We start from the raw sequence: 22,888 nt of genomic DNA, 5'->3' as shown, positions 1-22,888 counted from the left end.
TTATAAAATTTCAAAATACAGTAGAGAATTTTAAAATGACGCTCTATTATTTACTAAGAAAACTTACCTGAGAATATTCTTGAAAATCCTCAGATTATACAAATTTCGGACAGAAGATCTAAAAGCATCAGGTCCTAAACCAGTGGAAAGCACCCCACAGGGGAAGAGGGGAATGGGTGAAAGCATTCAAATAGTACGATAATATAACGGATTTTTGTTTAAATTGCAAGAGCTCTGAAATGTTAGCTAACAGATATGCTTTTAAATTTGCATTTATAACGTTCTTTAAAATTCGAAAACCACGCTTATGAAAAGTGAATATTTCAATAATTAATTTAGAATATGCAACAAAATCACCAAAACATACTAATGTGAACGTTATCTGAGTTTCATATTACAGTTATCTAAAGAAAAATACTGTGTATTTTTTAAGAATGCGCTATAGTGGAAAAGTCCAATATAATATGTGAATTATTTTTTATAAGTTTTAATGGTTTTCCAATGACATTCAAAGGCTGTAAATTAAATAGCTTTGAACGAAAATCAGTTATTTTGATGGTATGATCATTCAAAGTTTTCAATATCAAATGCTGCTGCTCGTGAGTCTTGTTTGTTTGTTTTTTGAATTTCGCGCAAAGCTACACGAGGGATATCTTTACTAGTCGTCCCTACTTTAGCAGCATAAGACTAGAGGGAAGGCAGCTGATTATTACCACCCACCGCCAACTCTTGGGCTACTCTTTTACCAACGAATAGTGGGATTGACCGTCACATTATAACGTCCCCACGGCTGAAAGGGCGAGCATGTTTGGTGAGACGGAGATTCGAATCCGCGACCCTTGGATTACGAGTCGAGCGCCTTAACCCACCTGGCCATGTCGGGCCACTCATGAGTCAAAACATATGGTGAACAAAAGGGAACCAGTAACGAAATAAGAGTGAACATCTGTGGCACATCTGTGTTGATAGATCCCCTAATATTCTAATCCCACTTGAAATGAAATTTTATTTTTAATGAATTTAATAACAACGTATTCAAAGCAAGAAGTTTTACATGTATAAAACAACTAAGTTAGAATAAAGGTATCAGTCGTATCAAAATAAATATCAAAACTAAAGCCACATTATATAAAAAAGCATGTGCATGTGTGTGTTTCTCTTATAGCAAAGCTACATCGAGCTATCTGCTGTGTCCACCGAGGGGAATCGAACCCCTTATTTCAGCGTTGTAAATCTATAGATTTACCGCTGTCCCAGTGGGGGACTGGAAAATGTAAACTCTGTAACGAGGCAGTGTAAAAGTGAATAAGTTAAACAAGAAAAAGTTGTAAAATCTTTGGTCCCTTGTGATATTCATACTACTGCTTTCATTTTAAGAAAGCAGAATAAACATGCTTTTATAAAATTATCTTTCATTTTGTAAAAATGTGAAGTATATAGATTTTAAAAAAATGACAAATAGAAATGTGATAACCCAAAATTAGCTAAAGAGTGAGTGTACAAAGAGGCACATAGATAATAGAAAGCATTGCTGTTTTGTTACTTTTTAGCGCAAAGCTACAAGATAAGCTATCTGCTCTCTGTCCTGGGGCCCGGCATGACCAGGTGGATAAGGATCACGGGTTCGAATCGTCGTCACACCAAACATGCGCACCCTTTCAGCTGTGAGGGCTTTATTATGTGACGGTCAATCCCACTATTCATTGGTAAAAGAGTATCCCAAGAGTTAGCGGTGTGTGGTGATAACTAGCTGCCTTTCTTCTAATCTTATACTGCTAAATTAGGGACGACTAGCGCAGATAGACTTCGTGTAGCTTTGCGCGAAATTCAAAAACCAAAAACAAACTCTGTCCTGGATTTTATCATTGTCAGTCTGGAGACGCCTCTTACCCTCTGGGAGACGACATCGCTTTTCTGAGAATCAGCGCTGAAAAGAGAGAGAAGAAAAAAGGTATTTGATTTAGTTGACCAAACTAGATTGTTAAAAGCGCGACAGTTGATGCTTGAAATGATTTCAGTACATTTTCCTTTTACAAAGACGAGAAGGGATGGAAGTTCAATGATCACACATGACGATTTGTCAATGGAAAAGTGATATCAAGACAAAAGGTTCAACATTCACGAGAAATACATTGTTTTGTTTTTGATACAATATTTTAACAGTTGGAAAGTTATGTTAAACTATTCAAGTTTGACATGAAATTCAGCAGATCACCTGGAGGCATTTCAATTAGAATATCAACCGGAAATGAAACAAATAATCGATAGGTTAAATCTTCAACAAGAAAAGGAACATTAGCGAGTTATACTTAAGACTTGTTGTCTTGATAACAATTCAGGGAACTCAAACCATTGCTCTTTGAGGAAATCGTGAGTAGCTTTCACACCTTTAAGTTGAAACTTCCTGGTGTCTGCTGAATATTTAGCCATGCTTGATACTTAATTAAAAGAACACTTTAGAAGAATCAATAAGTAAGAAATCCATGACTACTACTCGTAGAAAAAGACATTCAGAATGAGTTGATTCAATATCGGTCCACCAAGATCCAGATTTTTGCTGGCTATCGTTAAAAAATCTATGTATTCTACTTTATTAGATGTCGGTATAACTATTACAAGTTCAATACAGATATGTGGCGAACTATCATCATCACCAATTATTGGACTACTCTTCTACCAAGAAATAGTAGAATTGATTGCTATATTATAACGCCCATACAGCTGAAAGGGCGAACATGTTTGATGTGACGGAGATTCGAGCCCGCGACCATCGGATTACGAGTCGAGCGCTCTAATCACCTGACCATTCCGAGCCTTTATCGAGCCTGTCTGATTATTTCTTTTTCACCTTAGAATACGTTAGGTGGGTTACGGCGTGCGACTCGTAATCTGAGGGTCGCGGGTTCGCATCTCGGTCGCACCAAACATGCTCGCCCTTTCAGCCGTGGGGGCGTTATAAAGTGACGGTCAATCCCACTATTCGTTGTTAAAAGAGTAGTTCAAGAGTTGGCGGTTGGTGGTGGTAACTAGGTCCCTTCCCTGTAGTCTCACACTGCTAAATTAGGGACGGCTAGCGCAGATAACCCTCGAGTAGCTTTGTGCGAAATTCAAAAACAAACAAACAAAAACAAACCTAAGAATATAACAAACTATTGTTTTTAATGTGATATAATTGTGTTTATATCTGCTGAGAAACATGACAACTATTTGATTTTTTGTTTAAAAAAGCTACTCAATGGGCTACCTCTGCTCTTCCCACTACAGGTATCGAAAGCCGGTTTCTAATGTTTCAAGTCTGCAGACTTGAAACGCTGTCCGTTGGGGAGCCATAAGAATGGTATTATTCCAGCATTTCTACAAATGTGGCAATATATCAGATTTGTCCAAATATTCGTTCTTGTACCTAGTCACCGCAGTGTGTTGTTTTTTCCTCCTAACTTGGTTGGAGTCACTACCGTGCCACAGATACTACTATGGCCGAATTCCAGAACATTTTATTAGTTTGTAATTACGCATTTTTGGAATGTTTTTATTCTGCGTACTTCTAGAAAAAGTAGAAAATTCTACTTTGTTCAGTTAGAAAAAATATAGTAAGGGAGATTATAGTACAAACATATGAACGGGAAATTAATTTATTGGTCAAATTAATTATATTTTAAAATTCTACCTGACGATAACAAAACGTTTCATTTATTACTAAAATGCTTCAGTAAAGATAATTAGAACATTACAATCTTAAAGGGCAGAGTATGGTTTAATAGACTCAGATTCACTGATTTCCCATAAGAATGACGTTGTAGGTTCTGCATAATTGCAAAAAATGTGACAGAAAATGTACTTTCAGTCAAATGTAAATGCTTTGAGTTTAAAAGATCTTAAAAAATTAAAAATGAATACAATGTGTAGCAAAATGAAATAGTTTTATTCAACAACAACAAATTAAAAGGGGGCAAGTGCATAAGAGACGGCACTTTTACTGGAGGTCTATCTGTAGAAAGTTGAACGAAAACTGTAACTAAATCAGTTCTGGACTAAGAAAACATAGAATTATACGCAAGAAGAAATAACGTTATATTTTTCTGTAAGTGTGCAGAAATCATGTAACTGTTGGTCATTCCCACCAACAAATAAGCATCATTTGACCTGCCAATAGAAATTCAACCTTAGAAAAATATCTTCAACGAGAGAGTACATGTGATACGACAAGTGAATAACCTAGGCTGATAGGTAGCTACGACGAAAGGAACTGAGTGACTTTTTGACTGACAACCACGTACACTGCAAAAAAAAAATAATTAATTAAGTGTTAAATAATGAGATAGAAAACATGCACTATGCCTGCATAGCACAACAGCATGACACATATCACAGTCTTTATAAATTAATCAGTGTTTAAAGTGAACATATTTATTATAAATTTCAAGAGTAGTTGAAATTTGGAAGTAAATATTATGTTATATACCTGGTTCAAGTATTTCTCTACTTTTGGTATTGTCATTCTTATAGATACACTTTACACAAAAACATAACAATGTAAGACAATTGAGAAATATGCAGAAAAAATTAAATTACGACCTGTTCCAGTATTTTAAAGAATTAACAGTTGTACGTTTAAACTTCTGTATAAACTGCAGATACCAATGTTATTTTTACGACTCAGATATGACACTTAATTCTTAAATGTTTGGTGATTATAAACAAATTAAATTCATGAAATACAGCCTACGCGTCCCGCATAATTCAAGAGGTAGGAATTTATTGGAATTTACTTGGAGCACCAGCAAAAACAAACATAATCACCACTGTTATTAACCCTAAAATTTATTTTGGAGTGGCTGTCATCGGGATTACATGATAACGTTTATAAACATTTTATAAATAGTTTTACTTGTTTCATGATATATAAACAATCAGATGAATGTTATTACACTATCGTGTTCATTACATATGAATAAAAAAGATAAGTAATGATATAATAAGTAATATTCATCTTGACTTCAACAAAACGAAACACTGAAATACAGGCTTATAAACTTTATTAAATTAAACTTAAAGAAAATATTGCATTAGAAAGAAATGGCAGAATTCATAGCGCATAACTAGAGAAGCATTTTATCTGTATGATCGTTTAACAGGAGTACTTATTGAACATTCTGACAAAAAGTTAGCACACAGGTTATTACACAAAAGATGCTTTTCCCCAGTGGCACAATGGTATTTGTTTATTCTAGAGTGCTAGAAACCGAGTTTCAATTCTCGTGGTAGGCATAATGTATGTAGCCTATGTAGGGTTTTAAAAGAGGCCAAAGGTTAGATATGTGAGCCACTTCCCACAATTTTTTCTAAGTCCTTGAATAGTGGAATAAGTATCAACAGATTGGAAATTAGCTAATGTCATTCCTATCTTGAAGGGAGGTAATAGAAGTTTTCCCAGTAATTATAGGCCTACCAGTGTTACATCAATAGTGGAAAGAGTTTTGAAAAGTATGTTAAAATATATTTTACAAAGTCATTTAATAACAGTGTTCAGAAGTTTATTGTTTGTCAACATGGTTTCACTAAAGGAAAATCTTGTCTTACAAATTTTCTGACATGCTTTGAAAATCTTACTGCTTCCGCAAATAATGGTAAAGGTGTTAATTTGGTGTATCTGAATTTTCAAAATACATCTGACAAAGTGCCACTTAAAAGGCTTGCAAAGAAACTTATCTCTGTAGATATGTGGGATAAGTTAAATAATTTGATAGAAGAAAGCAAAGAGTTATTATAAATGGAGCTCAGTCAGAGTGGATTAATGTTGAAAGTAGTGTATCACAGGACTCAGTCTCAGGACCATTGCTTATCTTAATTTGCATTAATGAGATAGATGAAAGAATTGTCAATAAATTACTTAAATTTGCAGATGATATCAAGGTCTTGGGTGTTGCTGGCTGTGAAATGGATGATGTTGCTTTACAAAAGGGTTTAGATCATTTAGTGAGTTGAGCAAGTACACGACAGATGGGTTTTATTTATGATAAATGCAAGATATTGCGTGTATGTTATCATAATTTAAATTATAACTATAATATGATTGGAAATAACATTAACAATGTTATGACGAAAAGGGATCTTAATATAATTATCCATAAGTATTTAAAGCCATTCAAGTAGCATGCTGTTGCTAGTGGCAGATCAAGTAAAATTTTAGGTTGTATTTACAGAAATACTGAATACAAGTCTAAAAAGACTATAATTTCATTGTGTAGGTGTCACTGGTTAGGCCACATGTAAAGTACTTTATTCAGTCATGTGCTCTTCACCTTAGAAAAGACAGTGAATTGTTGGAAAGGGTTCAGAGGAGGGTTACTAAACTGGTACGTGGAAGAGAGATTAAGATCTATAAAATTATTTTATCTTGAAAAAAAAGAGATAGAAGGGATCTGATTGAAGTGTTTAAGGTTGTAAAAAGGAACTGATAACGTTGATGCATCAACATACTTAACAGTGAGAATAATAGAACTATGGAATACAGATATAGATTTAGGCAAGGCAGAAGCCGTCTTCGGCTAAGACAATTTTATATTTCAAATAGGCTGGTTGGCCTATAGAATGGGTTGCAGTAAGATGTTGTGGAGGTAATAAATTTGCGTTTAAAAAAAGTTTCATAAAGGATGGCTTTAATTTTTTTTTTACTTTGGTTTAGAGGATGGAACAGCTGAGATGGACCGAAAAGTTCCTTATTGTCCCTAAATATTATATTTTAACTTGACTTTGGTGTTGATATCATATTTTTATACAGACTCTCCATTTATTCTTTGATGTTTTAAACATAACCACTGGAGTATTTATCTTGGAACTATTAAAGGAATATCCATGTAAAAGCACAATATAAGACGTTAAATAATAAGTGTCTGGTAATTATAAACAATCTAAATGCCTGAAATACAACCTACATGTGAATGTATAATTTAAGAAGCAGAAATGTATTAGATTCACTGTAATAATTAGCTTTTTTCTTAATTTATTGAAATAATATTCTTAGTTCCAAGAATTCAGTTAACGTTTTTCTATTCATTTCACTGTATGTCTCTACTTCTTATAATATTGAATTGGTTAGAGCCTTCTTTTAAATTCATATTCGCAACTACAGAAATGTTCAGCAAAACTCTCGTATCGTCCGTTTTTACTGTAATTTTACTTGATGATGCAATAACAATAGGTATTGTAACTGTAACATATTGTATGTTCGAACTTATGCCCATACAAGTAGTCCAGAGTTCTCTCTTAAGTAAAACAGTAAGTGAATATGTGTATAGTCTTGTGTTCAGTAAAATATGTGGTTTTTAACTTTTTATAAGCTTTTTCTTTAAAAGTTAATATGAATTAGCGTCCTATAATAAAAATAAATAAGCTTTAATTTATAAGAAATGAATCTAATTTCCTGTTATGAACTACCCCTCCCCTTTCAAAGATTATTTAAAAACGTATTAGTTTATATAAGTGTTATTATAATTTATAAAATGGGTTATGTATTCGATTATGCATTTTGTCACTACTGAAAAACCAAAATTATGAATTTAGTTTCACTACACCCACTATAGGTACAATATTTTCAGATTAGCCGCTTTGTTGGCTCATTTATTTATAATTGACAAAACAAGTTCTTAACTTATTGCTTAGTTTATTTTTATATGATAGAAACATGTTTTATTGCATTGCTCCTCTTCGAATTGAGGAATCTCTGACTGAATGAAATGTTAAAAATGTTGTGAATACTGTTAGATTTGATAGAGTTTAACATTTTTAATCATCTAACATTTCTGACTACGTCCAGGGAAAAACTAGATTAGTTCACTCATTCCAAATAGAATAAACATTCTTTGTTAATCATTAGGATTCATCGATATAGATTCTGATAAGAAGGCAAAACAACTAAAATATACACTTTTGTGACACAGAGACACACCCACTATAGGTACAATATTTTCAGATTAGCCGCTTTGTTGGCTCATTTATTTATAATTGACAAAACAAGTTCTTAACTTATTGCTTAGTTTATTTTTATATGATAGAAACATGTTTTATTGCATTGCTCCTCTTCGAATTGAGGAATCTCTGACTGAATGAAATGTTAAAAATGTTGTGAATACTGTTAGATTTGATAGAGTTTAACATTTTAATCATCTAACATTTCTGACTACGTCCAGGGAAAAACTAGATTAGTTCACTCATTCCAAATAGAATAAACATTCTTTGTTAATCATTAGGATTCATCGATATAGATTCTGATAAGAAGGCAAAACAACTAAAAATATACACTTTTGTGACACAGAGAGACACACCCACTATAGGTACAATATTTTCAGATTAGCCGCTTTGTTGGCTCATTTATTTATAATTGACAAAACAAGTTCTTAACTTATTGCTTAGTTTATTTTTATATGATAGAAACATGTTTTATTGCATTGCTCCTCTTCGAATTGAGGAATCTCTGACTGAATGAAATGTTAAAAATGTTGTGAATACTGTTAGATTTGATAGAGTTTAACATTTTTAATCATCTAACATTTCTGACTACGTCCAGGGAAAAACTAGATTAGTTCACTCATTCCAAATAGAATAAACATTCTTTGTTAATCATTAGGATTCATCGATATAGATTCTGATAAGAAGGCAAAACAACTAAAAATATACACTTTTGTGACACAGAGAGACACCAAAAGAGGAATGTGCTTTTCACAAACAGACTGGTTTAAGATGTTCCAGCTGGAAAAATCAATTTCCGATTAGGCTACAGCCTCGAGAACAACATAGCTACCTCTTTCTGATCAATTTTAACAAGACAGAATTTAAAAAAGTGAACAAGGTAACGACGAATTATTTTATACTATATCGAGTTATTTATACATGTGTGTGTGTGTGTGTGTGTGTATGGGCGTAATCAAAATATAAGATAAAACTAAATATTAAGTCACACACTCTGCTAAAGTACATGGTATCCGCAATTATTGAAACGTTATAAGCTGTTATCTGGTTACTCTGATAAATCAGACCACCAAACCCACTTTATACAAAGTGACGTCCTTTAACAATTAATATGCGGGTTAAGCAATACAGTTGATATTATATATTTGATATACTTAATATAGTTGGTATTCTACGATTGGTGCTATAGACAATATTACAAAAAGCAGAAATAAATTAAATTGTTCTTTCTTTTAAAGTAAAAATTACAAATTACTATGTTCTGAGCGAAACAGCTGTATGTATAGTCACTTTTACCTCAACCTGTATATCAAATTGTCAAGCCATTTCACTAGCAAAACACATCTCGTTGTCTTCGTCATCTACCGACATTAATCGTGCATGTTGAATCTTCGGGCTCAGTTTATAGTCACAACTGCATCAAAACAGGAATTTTAAACGATCCATAAAAACAGTGGAATATAAAGCAAGTGTTCTGTATGGTAAACAATTGGAGACTAAGGGATACGGTATATAAAAAATCAAACATCACAGAATTTTAGAACAACGTCTATTATTCGAAAATAATAAGGGGATGGTAAATATTAAGCATTAATGGACTTGTCAAATGAAAATAATTTCAGACTTGTGAGAATATGATGTAGCCTGATTGAATAGCAGAAAACGTTGAAAGTCTCGAATACCATGGTTTATTGTCTATGAAACAGTGAAACAAGCTATGCAGAAAAAAAATAAAGAGTCACAATTATTAATTTTAAAAATGTTGAATTCAATACACAAGTCTCAAAACGAAGAAAAATGAAAATGATATCGAATCTGTTCATTAAGGATGAGGGAATGTTATTTACGAGGAAATTTGGTTTGGCTTCTTTTGGATTTCGCGCAAAGTTACACGAGGACTATCTGCACTATCCGTCCCTAATTTAGCAGTGAAAGACTAGAGGGAAGACAGCTAGTCATCACCACCCACAGCCAACTCTTGGGCTGCTTTTTTATCAACGAAAAGTTGGAGTTACCGTCACATTATAACGCCCCCGGGGCTGAAAGGGCGAGTATGTCTGATGTGATGGAGATTTGAATTCTCGACCTTCGGATTACGATTCGAGTCCTTAACCACCTGGCCATGACGGGCCTGACAGCGGAAATAACCTTGTTTGTTTTGTTTTGAATTTTCGCGCAAAGCTACTCGAGGGCTATCCACGCTAGCCGTCCCTAATTGAGCAGTGTAAGACTAGAGTGAAGGCAGGTAGTCATTACCACCCACCGCCAGCTCTTGGGCTACTCTTTTACCAGCTAATAATGAGACTGACCGTCACGTTATAAAGCCCTCACGGCTGAAAGGGCGAGCATGTTTAGTGAGACGGGGATTCGAACCCGCGACCCTCAGATTACGAATCGAGCGTCCTAACCACCTGGCCATGCCCAGCCCTGAGAATAATTAAAATTAGAAAGTAATGAACAAGGAGTCTTAAAACTCTAGAGTAACCTGAATGAGCGGCGGCATTACAATCACTTCTGCACATGCTAAATGTTCCAAAATTCCACTCTGCCATGTTTTCTTACGTGCAGTCACTATTTCAAACATTCACAACACTGCTTTGATCTAATAGGTGTAAATATTCAGTTTTTATTTTTGACTGTTCTGATTTTGGAATGTTTTCACAGGTTGCCTTATTGAATATCTAACCATTATATAATAATTTATGAACATTCTGAAGAGGTTAATTCTAACACCAAAATATTCTTAAGCTACATCAAAAACAAAGATACAAATAATAGACGGGATTAACTGTAACTTTTAAAGAATACTTTACATGTTAACATGCCACCACAGATGCAAATATGGCACCACAAGTGACATATTTAGCATCCTGTATTTTGGTTCATAGTGGATTCTTAGACATCCAGCCACGAATATCATCGAAATAATACAACCAGAATTGTTTCCCATAATATGTAATACTTTTGATACCCTTGTCGAAGTTTACCGCTACCCATCAGAAACTCTACTATGAAAATGGTAGAAGTCTGACTTACTGACAATAAATTCAAACAATAAAAAGACAACACACAATCCACTCGTTATGAAATAATATGTACAAAACAAGTCAAATGTATGTACAAAATATTAATTACACTACAGGTATCACAGTTGTATCTTATGAAAAGTCCACACAGACTAGTTCAACTACTTTGAAACTCAACTGAACAGAATAATACAAAATATTTTTATTTATTTTATTTCTAATTACTCAATCTACGATACAATCACTAACTTTACCCCTTGGTTTACCATATTTGTATACAGAACTTTAAATATTTGTCTCCTTTTTGTCAAAGTCCACACAGGCTGATTCAATTACTTTAAAACATCCTTTGGTAAAATAAACTATTCTCTTTATTTCTATTAAACTGTGAAACCCACTTTGAAATATTACCCGTTACGGCTAAATTAACAATCATGCATTTTAACTTCACTTTCTCTAACTTGAATTTTTGACTTTTTCTGATTTTTTTTAGAAATCACCCGTCATGACTAAACTGCCAATCACGCAGTCGAGATTTGTCTGCTTAGCTCTTACTTACTTTCTTCGCTTCCTCTCTATACCTGCACGTATTTATCACACGCGACAGTTAAATCTAGAACCTTTAGCGACGTCGAGGAACACTTACAAGCTTCGAGTAAGATGACGTTAACAATATTACTGAAGCCTAGTAAAATAATTTACCTGCATACACAACGTGCGACTGGTACCGAGTTAAGTTTTAAAACTTCTTACAACTATCGCTTTTAAAATAACCTTTCAATATTCTTGCTCTTAAAACTAAATAATCATTAAATATTAAAAACTACGTAATAAACCTTAACATAAACAGTCTTAATATATCCCACTATGGTTGTTAATAAGTCGTACCTATCTCTAACAACAGCGCACTAGAGAATTCTCAAATATCTTGTTTGTTAAAGAACAATGAATAAACAAGAAGTGGTGAGTGAGTAAAAATGTGCGTAAAAACCTTACATGTGATAACTTGTCGGAACATTATACATGATTTACTTGAATGACTTGAACCTGTGGTTCTTGAAGTATGTTCGCAGCTGATCCAAAATGTAAGTCACTGACGCGCAACGTCACTATCGAGGCCGTGTGAGGTGGGTTAGGTCAGCGGCTTTTTTGCTCCGCCGAAGTAGTCAGCAGATGAAAAAGTTTGTGACTCACGAGCAGTTTGTTACTGACATGATGTAATAAAGTCTTTCCGTTATGCTGCACAGAATGTAAAGGATATATGCTTGTTCTTTCTATCAGGCTTGATAATTCATATGAAAAGTTTATCGAGATGTATTAATATAAAAGTTTTGATATATTCCTACGTAAATCAAAGTAAATATAAGCCAATAACTGATAAAGCTCACTAATAGTATTGTCCTTACATTTTTATTTAGAATGAGTAGAATACATTTTGTCATATGGATAACTTGATTGTTATGAAAGTTTGTCCGTAAACCTGCCATTCATTTTCAAACATTGTAGCATCATTGTTATCAAGCTTTATAAAAAATTATCTTGTTATACAACAAATTTCGTACGATTGTTATAGCAAAAAACAAGTTTTATTTTGATATTACTTACTGATTAATTATGTTATATTACAGGTTACAGCTTTTATTTCATTAAGTAGAAGTGGTATTTCAGTCACTGGTGCAATCATTCACAAGTGCACACGTTTTAGCTTTTGTTTTTTTGTTTGTTTTGAATTTTGCGCAAAGCTACTCGAGGGCTATCTGCGCCACGTTTTAGCTAATTGTTAGGTTGTTGAATGTTGATTTAAATACTAAAATGTCTGTTCCAGTTGAAATTCTCGTACTTGTTAATGATCGCACCAGTGGTCAAAACGTTGTACCAGTTCTAAAAATAAATCGTACTTACCATAAAAGCTGAAACTTTTAATAAAAATAAAGGTTTGATCTGTTCTCTATTAAGACTAATTATAATAGATCTAACTTGCTATTTTATAAAGATTATTATTTAACGTAACATGAAATTAACTACAAAATATACATCAGAACTTTATGATGTTTTAAAAAGGCAAGAAAAATATTAAACTAATAAATAAGTGATTGAAAATTATATTCCTGAAGTTTTGTTATATTATTTGAATTATCACGGATACGAAGCCTAGTGGCTTCTTGGTTGTTTCTGTTATCAGGATGTTGAAATTCCACTGTCTGCCGTACTGGAGACAGAACATAACTGCTACACGAAAACAATAATACACATGCTCCCTTCATTACGAGTGAGAAGGCCACTCCTAACCATGACAGCCGAGTGTGGACCACCGCTTCATTTGAATGATAGGTAAGAATTGTGTGAATACATCTAAATCTCAGTAGCAAGAGTCCTGATAGTGAGAACAGTTTAACTGGAAAAATTAATTAACATACTCAATAGTTAGTTTTATGTTTGTGCTAATAAATAAATATATCAATTTTTCAAACTTAAAAAAAATAAAACACTCACACTCACACAAGAATTAATGCTAGTTTGTCCATATCGCTTTAAAAAAAATAGTTCAATGTTCAATAACTTTCACTGGTATAAAATTGAAATACTATACCCAATAACTTTAAAAATGTTTTAAGTTGTATTTTAGAAATTATCTATTAAGTTTATAACTATCTATTAAGTTTATAATTCACTAAGTTACTTTTAAAGTCAACTAAAATTGAAAAGGCATTATAATATTATTGTCATTTAAAGCTACTTTAATATACTGCATGCTGTATTTTTTATGTATTTATAAACACATTTATTTTATTTGTATTGATTATAAATACTTCTTTCATGTTTGAGAAGATACATTACGAATAAACATTTTCCTTTTTTCTGTTTCTCGGTTAAAAAGTATCAAGTTTAGAAACTTGTAACGCTAAGATCCAGGACTCGATTCCCGGCGGTGGCACATCTTTTTGCCCAATGGGGCTTTGCTCTGAAACAAACAACGCCTATTTTTGCATCTCCTTTTTACACATTAGATAGATTGTAGTTAAAATTACATCTTTAACGTTTTGTATTATCTAGTGTGCAGGTAATATTATATTGAGGTGAATACTGGTGAGTATTAATGAAAAGAAAAATCGCATATGGTTAACAAGTTAAACAGATTGAAACAAGGGGAGGCTACACAAAGATGCTCTTACTCTTTCACTGGATGAAAACGTTAATATTTCTCTAACATTCCACATCCTTTGTAACTGTTACATGAACAGCAGATAGCTTCCTTAATTAAATCATACTTAGAATATAAAGCTTGGGGTTCAGTTGACACACAACCTTTACTTCAATTTTCTGATTTAAAACTACTAAAAACATTTAAATATTGTAAATGTAAAATATATGTACTTATTTGTTTGTTGTTAAGTGCAAAGTTACGCAGTGGAATATCAGTTCTTTGCCCACCGTCGATATCTTGAATCCGATGGCCACGCGTTCAAATCCCCATGACACCAAACATGCTCGCCCTTTCAGCCGTGGGACGTTATAAGGTGACTGTCAATACCACAATTCGTTGGTAAAAGAGTAGCCCAAGAATTGGCGGTAAGTAGTGATAACTAGCTGCCTTCCCTCTAGTCTTACACTGCTAAATTAGGGACGGTTAGCGCAGATAGCCCTCATGCAGCTTTGCGTGAAATTCAAACCATATTTATCTTATTCTTTTGACTTGACATTGTTGAAGATCATTGGTGAGAAGTGGAATTCCTCGAAACCCGTTTAACTCAGTGACTCGTGGTAACTAGAATAATACACTGGGCTTCACAAATTAATTATTTTTTTAGTATTGAACTTGGTTATTCACTGACCATATTCTGGAAATCTACAGTTAGTGAGGAACGTATTTTAAATATTTTCGCTTACCATACTTTACTGCAATTTACGTCTAGGTCTTCAGGTGTATATTACTTGATGCAGTCACTTTAGTACTGATTTTCAAACATTTTTCCTAGACACAACAATTGCTTTATTAATTTTAATAAATATGATGACAATGAAAATTCGTATTTTATGTCTAATATATAATGCATGTAACTGGCTACTGAACTCCTACAATCATTTATTGAGGCCCGGCATAGCCAAATGGTTAAGGCATTCGACTCATAATTCGAGGGTGGCGTGTTCGAATCCCTGTCATACCAAACATATTCACCCTTTCAGCCATAGGGGCATTAAAATGTAATGGCCAATCCCACTATTCGTTGGTAAAAGTGTAGCCCAAGAGTTGGCGGTGGGTGGTGATAACTAACTCTAGTCTTACACTGTATAGTTTTGCACGTAATTAAAAAAAATTAAAAACATATCAAACAATCCTTTATTGATGTAGTAATATAAGTACTGGTTTCCAAAGCGACAGGATGACATGGGAGTTGAGATTAATGGCTGGAACTATGCCAGTATTAACTGTTTTACTATAGATTCTTCATATAAAATTAGAATACTTTTTTTTTTTTTTTAGTTTCCAGGTGAAATACACGATTACCAACCACCTTCAGGACTTTCTAGCCATTTACTTGTTCTGGGATCCAACAGTGCCGTCAACGCCGTTCTCTACTCATAGTAAGACTAAATTAGAAATAGAACTAGTTTCGCTTCACGCGCGTGGGTTTTATTACATTTCGTACATAGCAAATTTTTTCTCCTGCCAAATTATTAAGACTGCAGAAGATATTCGTATACTTCTATGTATTCCATAATTATATTTTACAAACTTGAATAAATGTCACATCACATGCGCATATTTATATTAAAGCTCACTCATTTTTTTCATATGCCTGTGTATTAATCATACACACTTGTTCTCATATTGTCCTAGGTAATCAAGGACAAGAAAGCAAGTCTATAATATGTCACAAGCCTCTCTCTTACCTTGGTTCTTGTGAAGGAGGGTCAAAATTACACACAACAGTTTGTTTTTCTGCTACCAAAGAAGGAGTCTATGAGGCAAGAAAAACATGACTTTACTTATCTTACAGAGCTCAGTTGTTTAGATTTAGATGTGGCTAAGTGAATGTTATATAAAAGTGTATTAAACCTTCTTCCTACTGACTAACTTCTTGAATCACCAGTTTCATTTCCTCTTGTAAAAGGATAAACTGTCATATAAAAGATTAAAAAAATCAATCAAAATTTACATGAGTTTAGTTACTAATCATTAAACGACTTTGCTTTTCCATGGATTATTCTTATGAAGAAAGGATCAACCTAAGTCTAAATTTACTGTTGCGTTGATCCAAAATGAGATTATTTGATACTTTGTAAACGAGATGATTTATCCTTCCAGTGCAGATGGGTGAGAGTATTTTAATCGACCTATTCCGTTTTCATTTGTGTTTGTATTTGTACCGTGTTACTTAAATAGAGACTAATCTTCCATACATATCCTAAAGTCATGTTACTTTTGAACCATTCTGGACTTGTTTGATTATTTCAAGATTTGCCACCAGAGAAATTCTAATACTTAAAACATTAACACAAGTTAAAATTTAGAAGTTTCCGGTTATCAGCTGACGAGATAGGAAGTTCTTTTTACAATACTGACGTCAATTCAGCGTGTCGGACCGTGAAACTGAGGTTTCGCTACTACCTAAAGAAAAAATCTCGCACTCCGCACTTTGGAGCGTGACAGTCAAATACCACTGTTTATTGTCACGAGAGTAGGCTAAGAGTTAATGATGGATGGTGTTGACTAGCTGTCTTCTCCCTAGTTCATCGTTTCTCAGATTTGAGCCCAGAGTCGTGTTCGAAATTTCTTAAAATATTTGAAAAATATAATTTATAGAATAAATAAATATTTTTCTTAAATCCAATTTATATAAACTAAAGTACTTAACTTTCAAATACAGCTTTTTTACGCAAACGGAATCTTTCGTTTTCAAAACAAAAACATAGATGGATTTGTAGTCCTCTGAAAAATTTTAAAGGCTGAGAAACAGTACTCAAGTTTATCAGTTCAAAATTAGGAGGCCCGGTATGGCCAGGTGATTAAGGCACTAGACTCGTAGTTTAACGATGGCTGCGGGTTCGAATCTCCATCACACCAAACATGCTCACTCTTTCAGTCATGGGGGAATTTTAATGTGACGGTAACTTCAACTTTTCGTTGATAAAAAGCAGTCCAAGAATTTGCAGTGGGTGGTGATAACTAGCTGCCTTCCCTCTAGTCTTACATTTCTAAATTAGGGACGGCTAGCACAGATAGCCCTTGTGTAGCTTTGCGCGAAATTCAAACACAAACAAACAAAATTAGGAACAGCTAGCTTAAATAGTTCTTCTGTAGTTTTGCAAAGAAGGCTTACAGTATTGATTAAATCTGTCACACTTTTTTGTAATAATGATATATAAATGTATGTTAAACAGATTCTGTATGAGACTTGAATAATAAATTACAACATGGATTTTTAAAAGTTGTATATTTAATTCCATCAGAGTCCTCCAAGGGAAATTCGTAAAGTTAGGGACTTACAGTGCTAAAATATGAGGTTTGATTCCTCGTGGTGGACACAACAGATAGCTCCATGTAGCTCTGCTCTAAATTGAATAAAAACCTATCAGATAATTCTTCAATTTTTGATCCCAGCGTTCTATAGTGAGAATAGATTTTATAGAATCAAACAAAAGCTTTAAATTTATGATGTAATGAAATATGTTGAGATAAATATATTGGGTCTGTCTGTATTGCATGAGAGCGTGTGATTAATTAAAACATCAGTTTTGAGATTAAATACTCTGTTCGCAGGCTAAGGAATATCTATTTTACATTTATAATTGAGATTAATCTCTACTTGTTTATGAATTTGGAACTATAATGAAAATATTGTAATGAATAGATATAATATTCTCAAGTTCGCTACGTACTATAAATTAAATTTAAAATAATACGTCTGATGACACAGCTTTTGTACATGCAAACCAATAATTGTGTTACATAACTAACATATCATACCATGTCATGTTGCGTATTTAACACTTCATTTTTAATTTCTAAAATGTAGGTCGGACAACATATGAAATTAAAACTCCACTACAGAACTGAAACAGTGACAAACACGAGAACCCTGCCCTCTTATCCTACAAGTTTAGAACCTCAGCCAGTCAGGAGATTCCAAGATGGCATCTCTGGATCTTGTGAAGATCCAATTGGCTCGTTATTTTACCAATCACCTGTTGTATTGGCTCTTGACAAAATCGTCAAACAACCCTGTCAAATATATCTCTTCAAGTCTATAGGTATGTAACTGTCTATAATAGTTGCATATCGTTCAAATGTTCTTTAGGTATTTTAAGTATTTTAGTCAAGTGTATCTCTTTAAGACTCCAGGTATGTAACTATAATACTCAAATATCTTTAAATGTTCTTTAGGTATTTTAAGTATTTTAGTCAAATATATCTCTTTAAGTCTCTAGGTGTGTAACTATAATAGTTGAATATCTTCAAATGTTCTTTACGTATTTTAACTGTTTTACTTTTGTAAGCATCACATTTCCTCATCTAAGTCGTTTAGTGTATGACCATAATATTCGCAAGCGTTCGAATTTTTTAAGACATAATCGTATTATTATTTAGTTACTTTCATATTTGTATACGTTTCCATTTAAAGTGACAGCCTGTTTTTTTGTAATAATAACCTTTGTATTTTATGAAGTCTTATAGAATGTGGAATTTGCCTCTTATGGAAGGATTGTGACATATAATTGTAATATTTTCAATATACACAACATGTAACTGCATAGAAATGTTACCTCTTCCTGTTTTTGACATATATTATCAATGATATATGTATCTATGGAATTTATAATCTTTTTATACATCGTAAATATTTCAGTGCGTAAAGTAGATAACAGTAATATTACATATTTATTCAATTAATTGATGTACAAGTTATTTTGAGACTTATGGTGAGTTGATATCAAGTAAACTCTATTGTTATCATAACAAATCATTTTCAGTATCTTTGTGCTCAGTTTCTCAAACTTTTAACACGTTAATATGCAGGTAACTTGATGTTGGGTAAATTTTGCTCTTTAACTTCAACCATAATGAGTATTTGTTGTTCTTAAGTTTCAGGTTCCATGTTGTATACTTTTTGTGCACATGTGTAAAATATTTATTGTCTTCAACAGAAAAGCAATGGAACTTGTATCTACAACAACCTGCAATATCAGAAGACATGTAACAAGATTCATGAAAGAGAACCGATACGAACGTTTTCTGGCTTAAGAGTTGTGACTCATTCGATTTCGTATAATGACTTAAGCATACTTTCAGCTGCAACAAAAGCAGTTTGTGAAGCACAAAATAAGCATTTGGCATTTTTACTAATATTAATAACGTACATGTGTTTGTAGCAAAGCCACATCGGACTACCTGCTGTGTTTTACCGAGGGGTATCGAACCCATGATTTTAGCGTTGTAAATCCGTAGACCTACCGATGTCTAATAGAATGTAGGTAAATCTATCGAGTAACCATCCTATGAGGATGTCTTCATGCGTTTGATACTGCAGTATTACTTATGCTCATGTTGATAACATGTATTTACAGTTTAAGCAACAGGACAAAGAGCAACGAATTTCTCTCACATCAAATATGAAACTATTCACTTTTCATTCAAGATAAAAGAGTAACTACGTTATTGTTTTAATTTCATACCAGTTATTCATTCTCTCTATTCGTATTTTTCGTAGATGTGTGGTAATCCATGATAATTATTTGTTAATATGAAAATAAAACCACATAATTTCTGGGAATATAAGTTAAGAGCTTGAAAATGATCGTAAACAAATCTTGTACTAAACGTGTAAATTATTTTTAATTTCTAAAATTCAATATAAGATTAACTCACCTCTAGTCATTTACTATTTCACTCCATAATCAAGTAACATTTTTAATCATCTTATAGAGAGTCCTGAGACGGATGTTTTACAGCCTATATTTGCTTCAGTAGTAGTTTTTAAGAGAAATGTCTTCTTAAAACTCTAACTTGAAATTCAGTTTAAAACAATGAAAATCAAACATTTCTGCTGATACAGGTAAAGTTTGTCTTGGTTGTGAATATAACCACTACCTGACCAAAATGTAAGTAAATATAGTAGATAAATTGAGCATAGAAATGACCTCATGAAGAAATTTCTGATAAAATACTTGCTATGTATTCCTGTTGTTGCTTTGTGTGTGTGTGTGTGTGTGTTTTGTATTTTTTGTCGAAACGCGTCAGCTTAATATACTGTATCTACTGGACTAATAAGGTCGAAAGTTCAAATTTTTCTTATTTTCATTTTTAAATGAAAGAATTATAATTTTACAGGACAGCGTGTCCTCTTTAAAATTTATATTACCATATTATTTTAGGTCCTATTTAAAGTCATGTCGAAAACTGTTTATTGTTTGTTTTTCTCTTGTTATAACCATGACCTAGTCTATTGTTTCTGCTTTCGTCATTATTCATTCTTCTCACCTGTTATCTGCCTTTCAAAACATCTGTCTACAAAATATTTACTCGTGTAATTATGAATGCTATAATGTGCTACAACATTAATCAGATGCCACCTGGAACATTAAAATAAAATCTCTACGACTGAAACTGAAGAAAAACAACAACACACACACACGTTACAATGATAAACGATAACAGTTTGTGAAACTCCATTTTTCAGAAACTTACTGACTACATGAAGAAACAAAGTTCTGTGAATCAAATTCATGTGTACCAACTATTTAATAGATTTGTTTCGTTAGTCTATAAGAGAAACACTTTATTTAATTAACGTTTGTTCTGTCGCTACAATTTACTTTTTCTGTATATGAGCAGTTGTGACCAGGATGACTTATAATTGTCATGTCTTATTTAAATTCAGAGATAAAATTTACTTTTTTTACGTTAGATTATATTCTAACGGTTTTATAATTCCCGTTTCCGCTAATATTACATTAAAAATATAACATAATGCATTAGTTATTGTCAGTGTTAGTTTCTTGTCTCAGTAATACTTCTATAATGAATCAATCACCTTTCATAATAGAAAATAACCACGAGAGTAATGAGATGTAAGTTATGCTGCTGCTACCAGAGGACGCTAGTGCTGTAAGGTACCAAAAATGCCAAATGATGATAAGTTTAATATCTCTTTTCACAAACAAACACAGACTGTTTCATAAATAAAGTAATTACAGAAACGTAAGATGTTATTAATCCATTAAAACTGCAGTAAATATTTTCCCAAAGTGTAGTTTTAATGTGATTGTTCTTTCAAGTTGTTAAAAATTTCTACTCCACCAATATGAATTATTCTATTAAAAAGAAAAGGAATGACTTTCTTCGAAACTAAATAAGTATATACTGTATATCCTCGAAATATTTTATTTAGATAACGGAAATAAATTAGATTGACAAGAAACATAGTTTGTTTTATTTTTTTAAAGCTAATTCTATAAGAACAATGGGAAATAATTGTAAATCTAGAAGAGTTTTCAACACATAGTGAAGAAAATCAATTGTGGTCGTACTGACACTGAGCACGAGCAAGATGTGTTACATGTTTACAAAATATGTTTGTTTTAATATCAAATATATAACTGGAAAAAGATTGCAGCGTTCTGGTTTTAGGAGGATTTCTTTGTATTTTTGTTACAGTTCATACGGATTTCTGAATAAAACAGATTACCAAAATAAGAGCCACTTGTCTATCTTTTTCATTACTGTAAATGTTTAATGCGACATTGTCACTGTCTGTATCTTTCAAGAAAAATATTTCGAAAAATGGTTCGTTCAAAGTTTAGAAATAATAATGAAATTTATGGGCAGCATAATCTATTTAAAGTATCAAAGATTAATAAAATCAGCTTAATTATTAGACGTGTGTGTGTTTTTCTTGTAGGAAAGCCACATCGGGCTCTCTGCTCAGCCCACCGAGGGGAATCAAACCCCTGATTTTAGCGGTGTAAATCCGGGGACATACCGCTGTACTAGCGTGGAGCAATTATTAGACAATAATTAAAATTTACCAATTTTGAAATATGTTATTCACATGTTACAAAATAATGCTTACAAATATAAAATATACACCTATTTTTTTATAATTTTATTGCTTACAATGTGGTCACAAAAATAAAAAATTGCATCTCATATCATAACAGTTAATATAATGGCAGTTATTTTAAGTGAGATATTCTTATAAGCTTTATTAATACTTTTAATTTTTTTATATTTTAAACTTCTTGGCACTAGTAAGAGTGCCTTCACTTCAGATGCAGTTTGTTTTATAAAGTCTCGTAGAAAAATATTGCTAAATAACTAAGATGACAATCGAAGGGGTGAGGAGAGGGGGGCAGAAAAACTAGACCTTTAATAGACAATGCTCTACATCTGACTCTTAAAGACTAAAATGGCTTGAAGATTAGTGTGGATAAAGTGCAAATCCGAAGGTTCACGGATCATGACCCGTTCCGCAAAAACTACGTTCTCCACTTTTGTTTTTTTTTATTTCGCGCAAAGCTACTCAAGGGCTATCTTCGATTGCCGTCCCTAATTTTGCAGTGTAAGACTAGAGGAAAGGCAGCTAGTCAACACCACCCACCGTCAACTCTTGGGCTACTCTTTTACCAACGAATAGAGGAATTGACCGCCACATAAAACGCTCCCAAGGCTGAAAGGACGAGCATATTTGGTGTGACGTGGATTCAAACCCGCGACCCTCGGATTACGAGTCGAGCGCCTCAACCACGGCAATGCCGGACCTGTCTCCACTTTTAAAGCCATGGTTGTGAATGACAGTCAAATTCTATCTTTCGGTCAGACAATAATAGTTCATAAGTTTATAATGGGTGCTGTAAAGTAGCTTCCTTCCCTCTCTTGTCTATCAACTCAAAAT

General features: G+C 33.0%; 1 protein-coding gene across 5 annotated transcripts in view; it reads left to right on the top strand.

The window, feature by feature from the left end:
* The window catches only part of LOC143249856 (trafficking protein particle complex subunit 14-like), a 33,656-nt gene extending 11,964 nt beyond the window's left edge, over window positions 1-21,692 (top strand). For 4 of the 5 annotated variants that reach the window (XM_076500445.1, XM_076500418.1, XM_076500426.1 and 1 more), the window contains 6 exons: window positions 8,692-8,848; window positions 13,150-13,325; window positions 15,478-15,578; window positions 15,835-15,962; window positions 18,014-18,248; window positions 19,143-21,692. In XM_076500445.1, the coding sequence (XP_076356560.1) occupies window positions 8,692-8,848; window positions 13,150-13,325; window positions 15,478-15,578; window positions 15,835-15,962; window positions 18,014-18,248; window positions 19,143-19,195 (850 nt within the window). In that variant the 3' untranslated portion in view covers window positions 19,196-21,692. The remainder of the gene's footprint in view (window positions 1-8,691; window positions 8,849-13,149; window positions 13,326-15,477; window positions 15,579-15,834; window positions 15,963-18,013; window positions 18,249-19,142) is intronic. The other variant, XM_076500435.1, reaches the window with a different exon arrangement.
* The last annotated feature ends 1,196 nt before the right edge of the window (window positions 21,693-22,888 follow it).

Source organism: Tachypleus tridentatus, chromosome 1 (assembly GCF_004210375.1).
Source record: "Tachypleus tridentatus isolate NWPU-2018 chromosome 1, ASM421037v1, whole genome shotgun sequence".
Taxonomy (NCBI): Eukaryota; Metazoa; Arthropoda; class Merostomata; order Xiphosura; family Limulidae; genus Tachypleus; species Tachypleus tridentatus.
The sequence above is the reverse complement of the archived record's forward strand: the minus strand, read 5'-3'. Positions and strand labels throughout refer to the sequence as shown.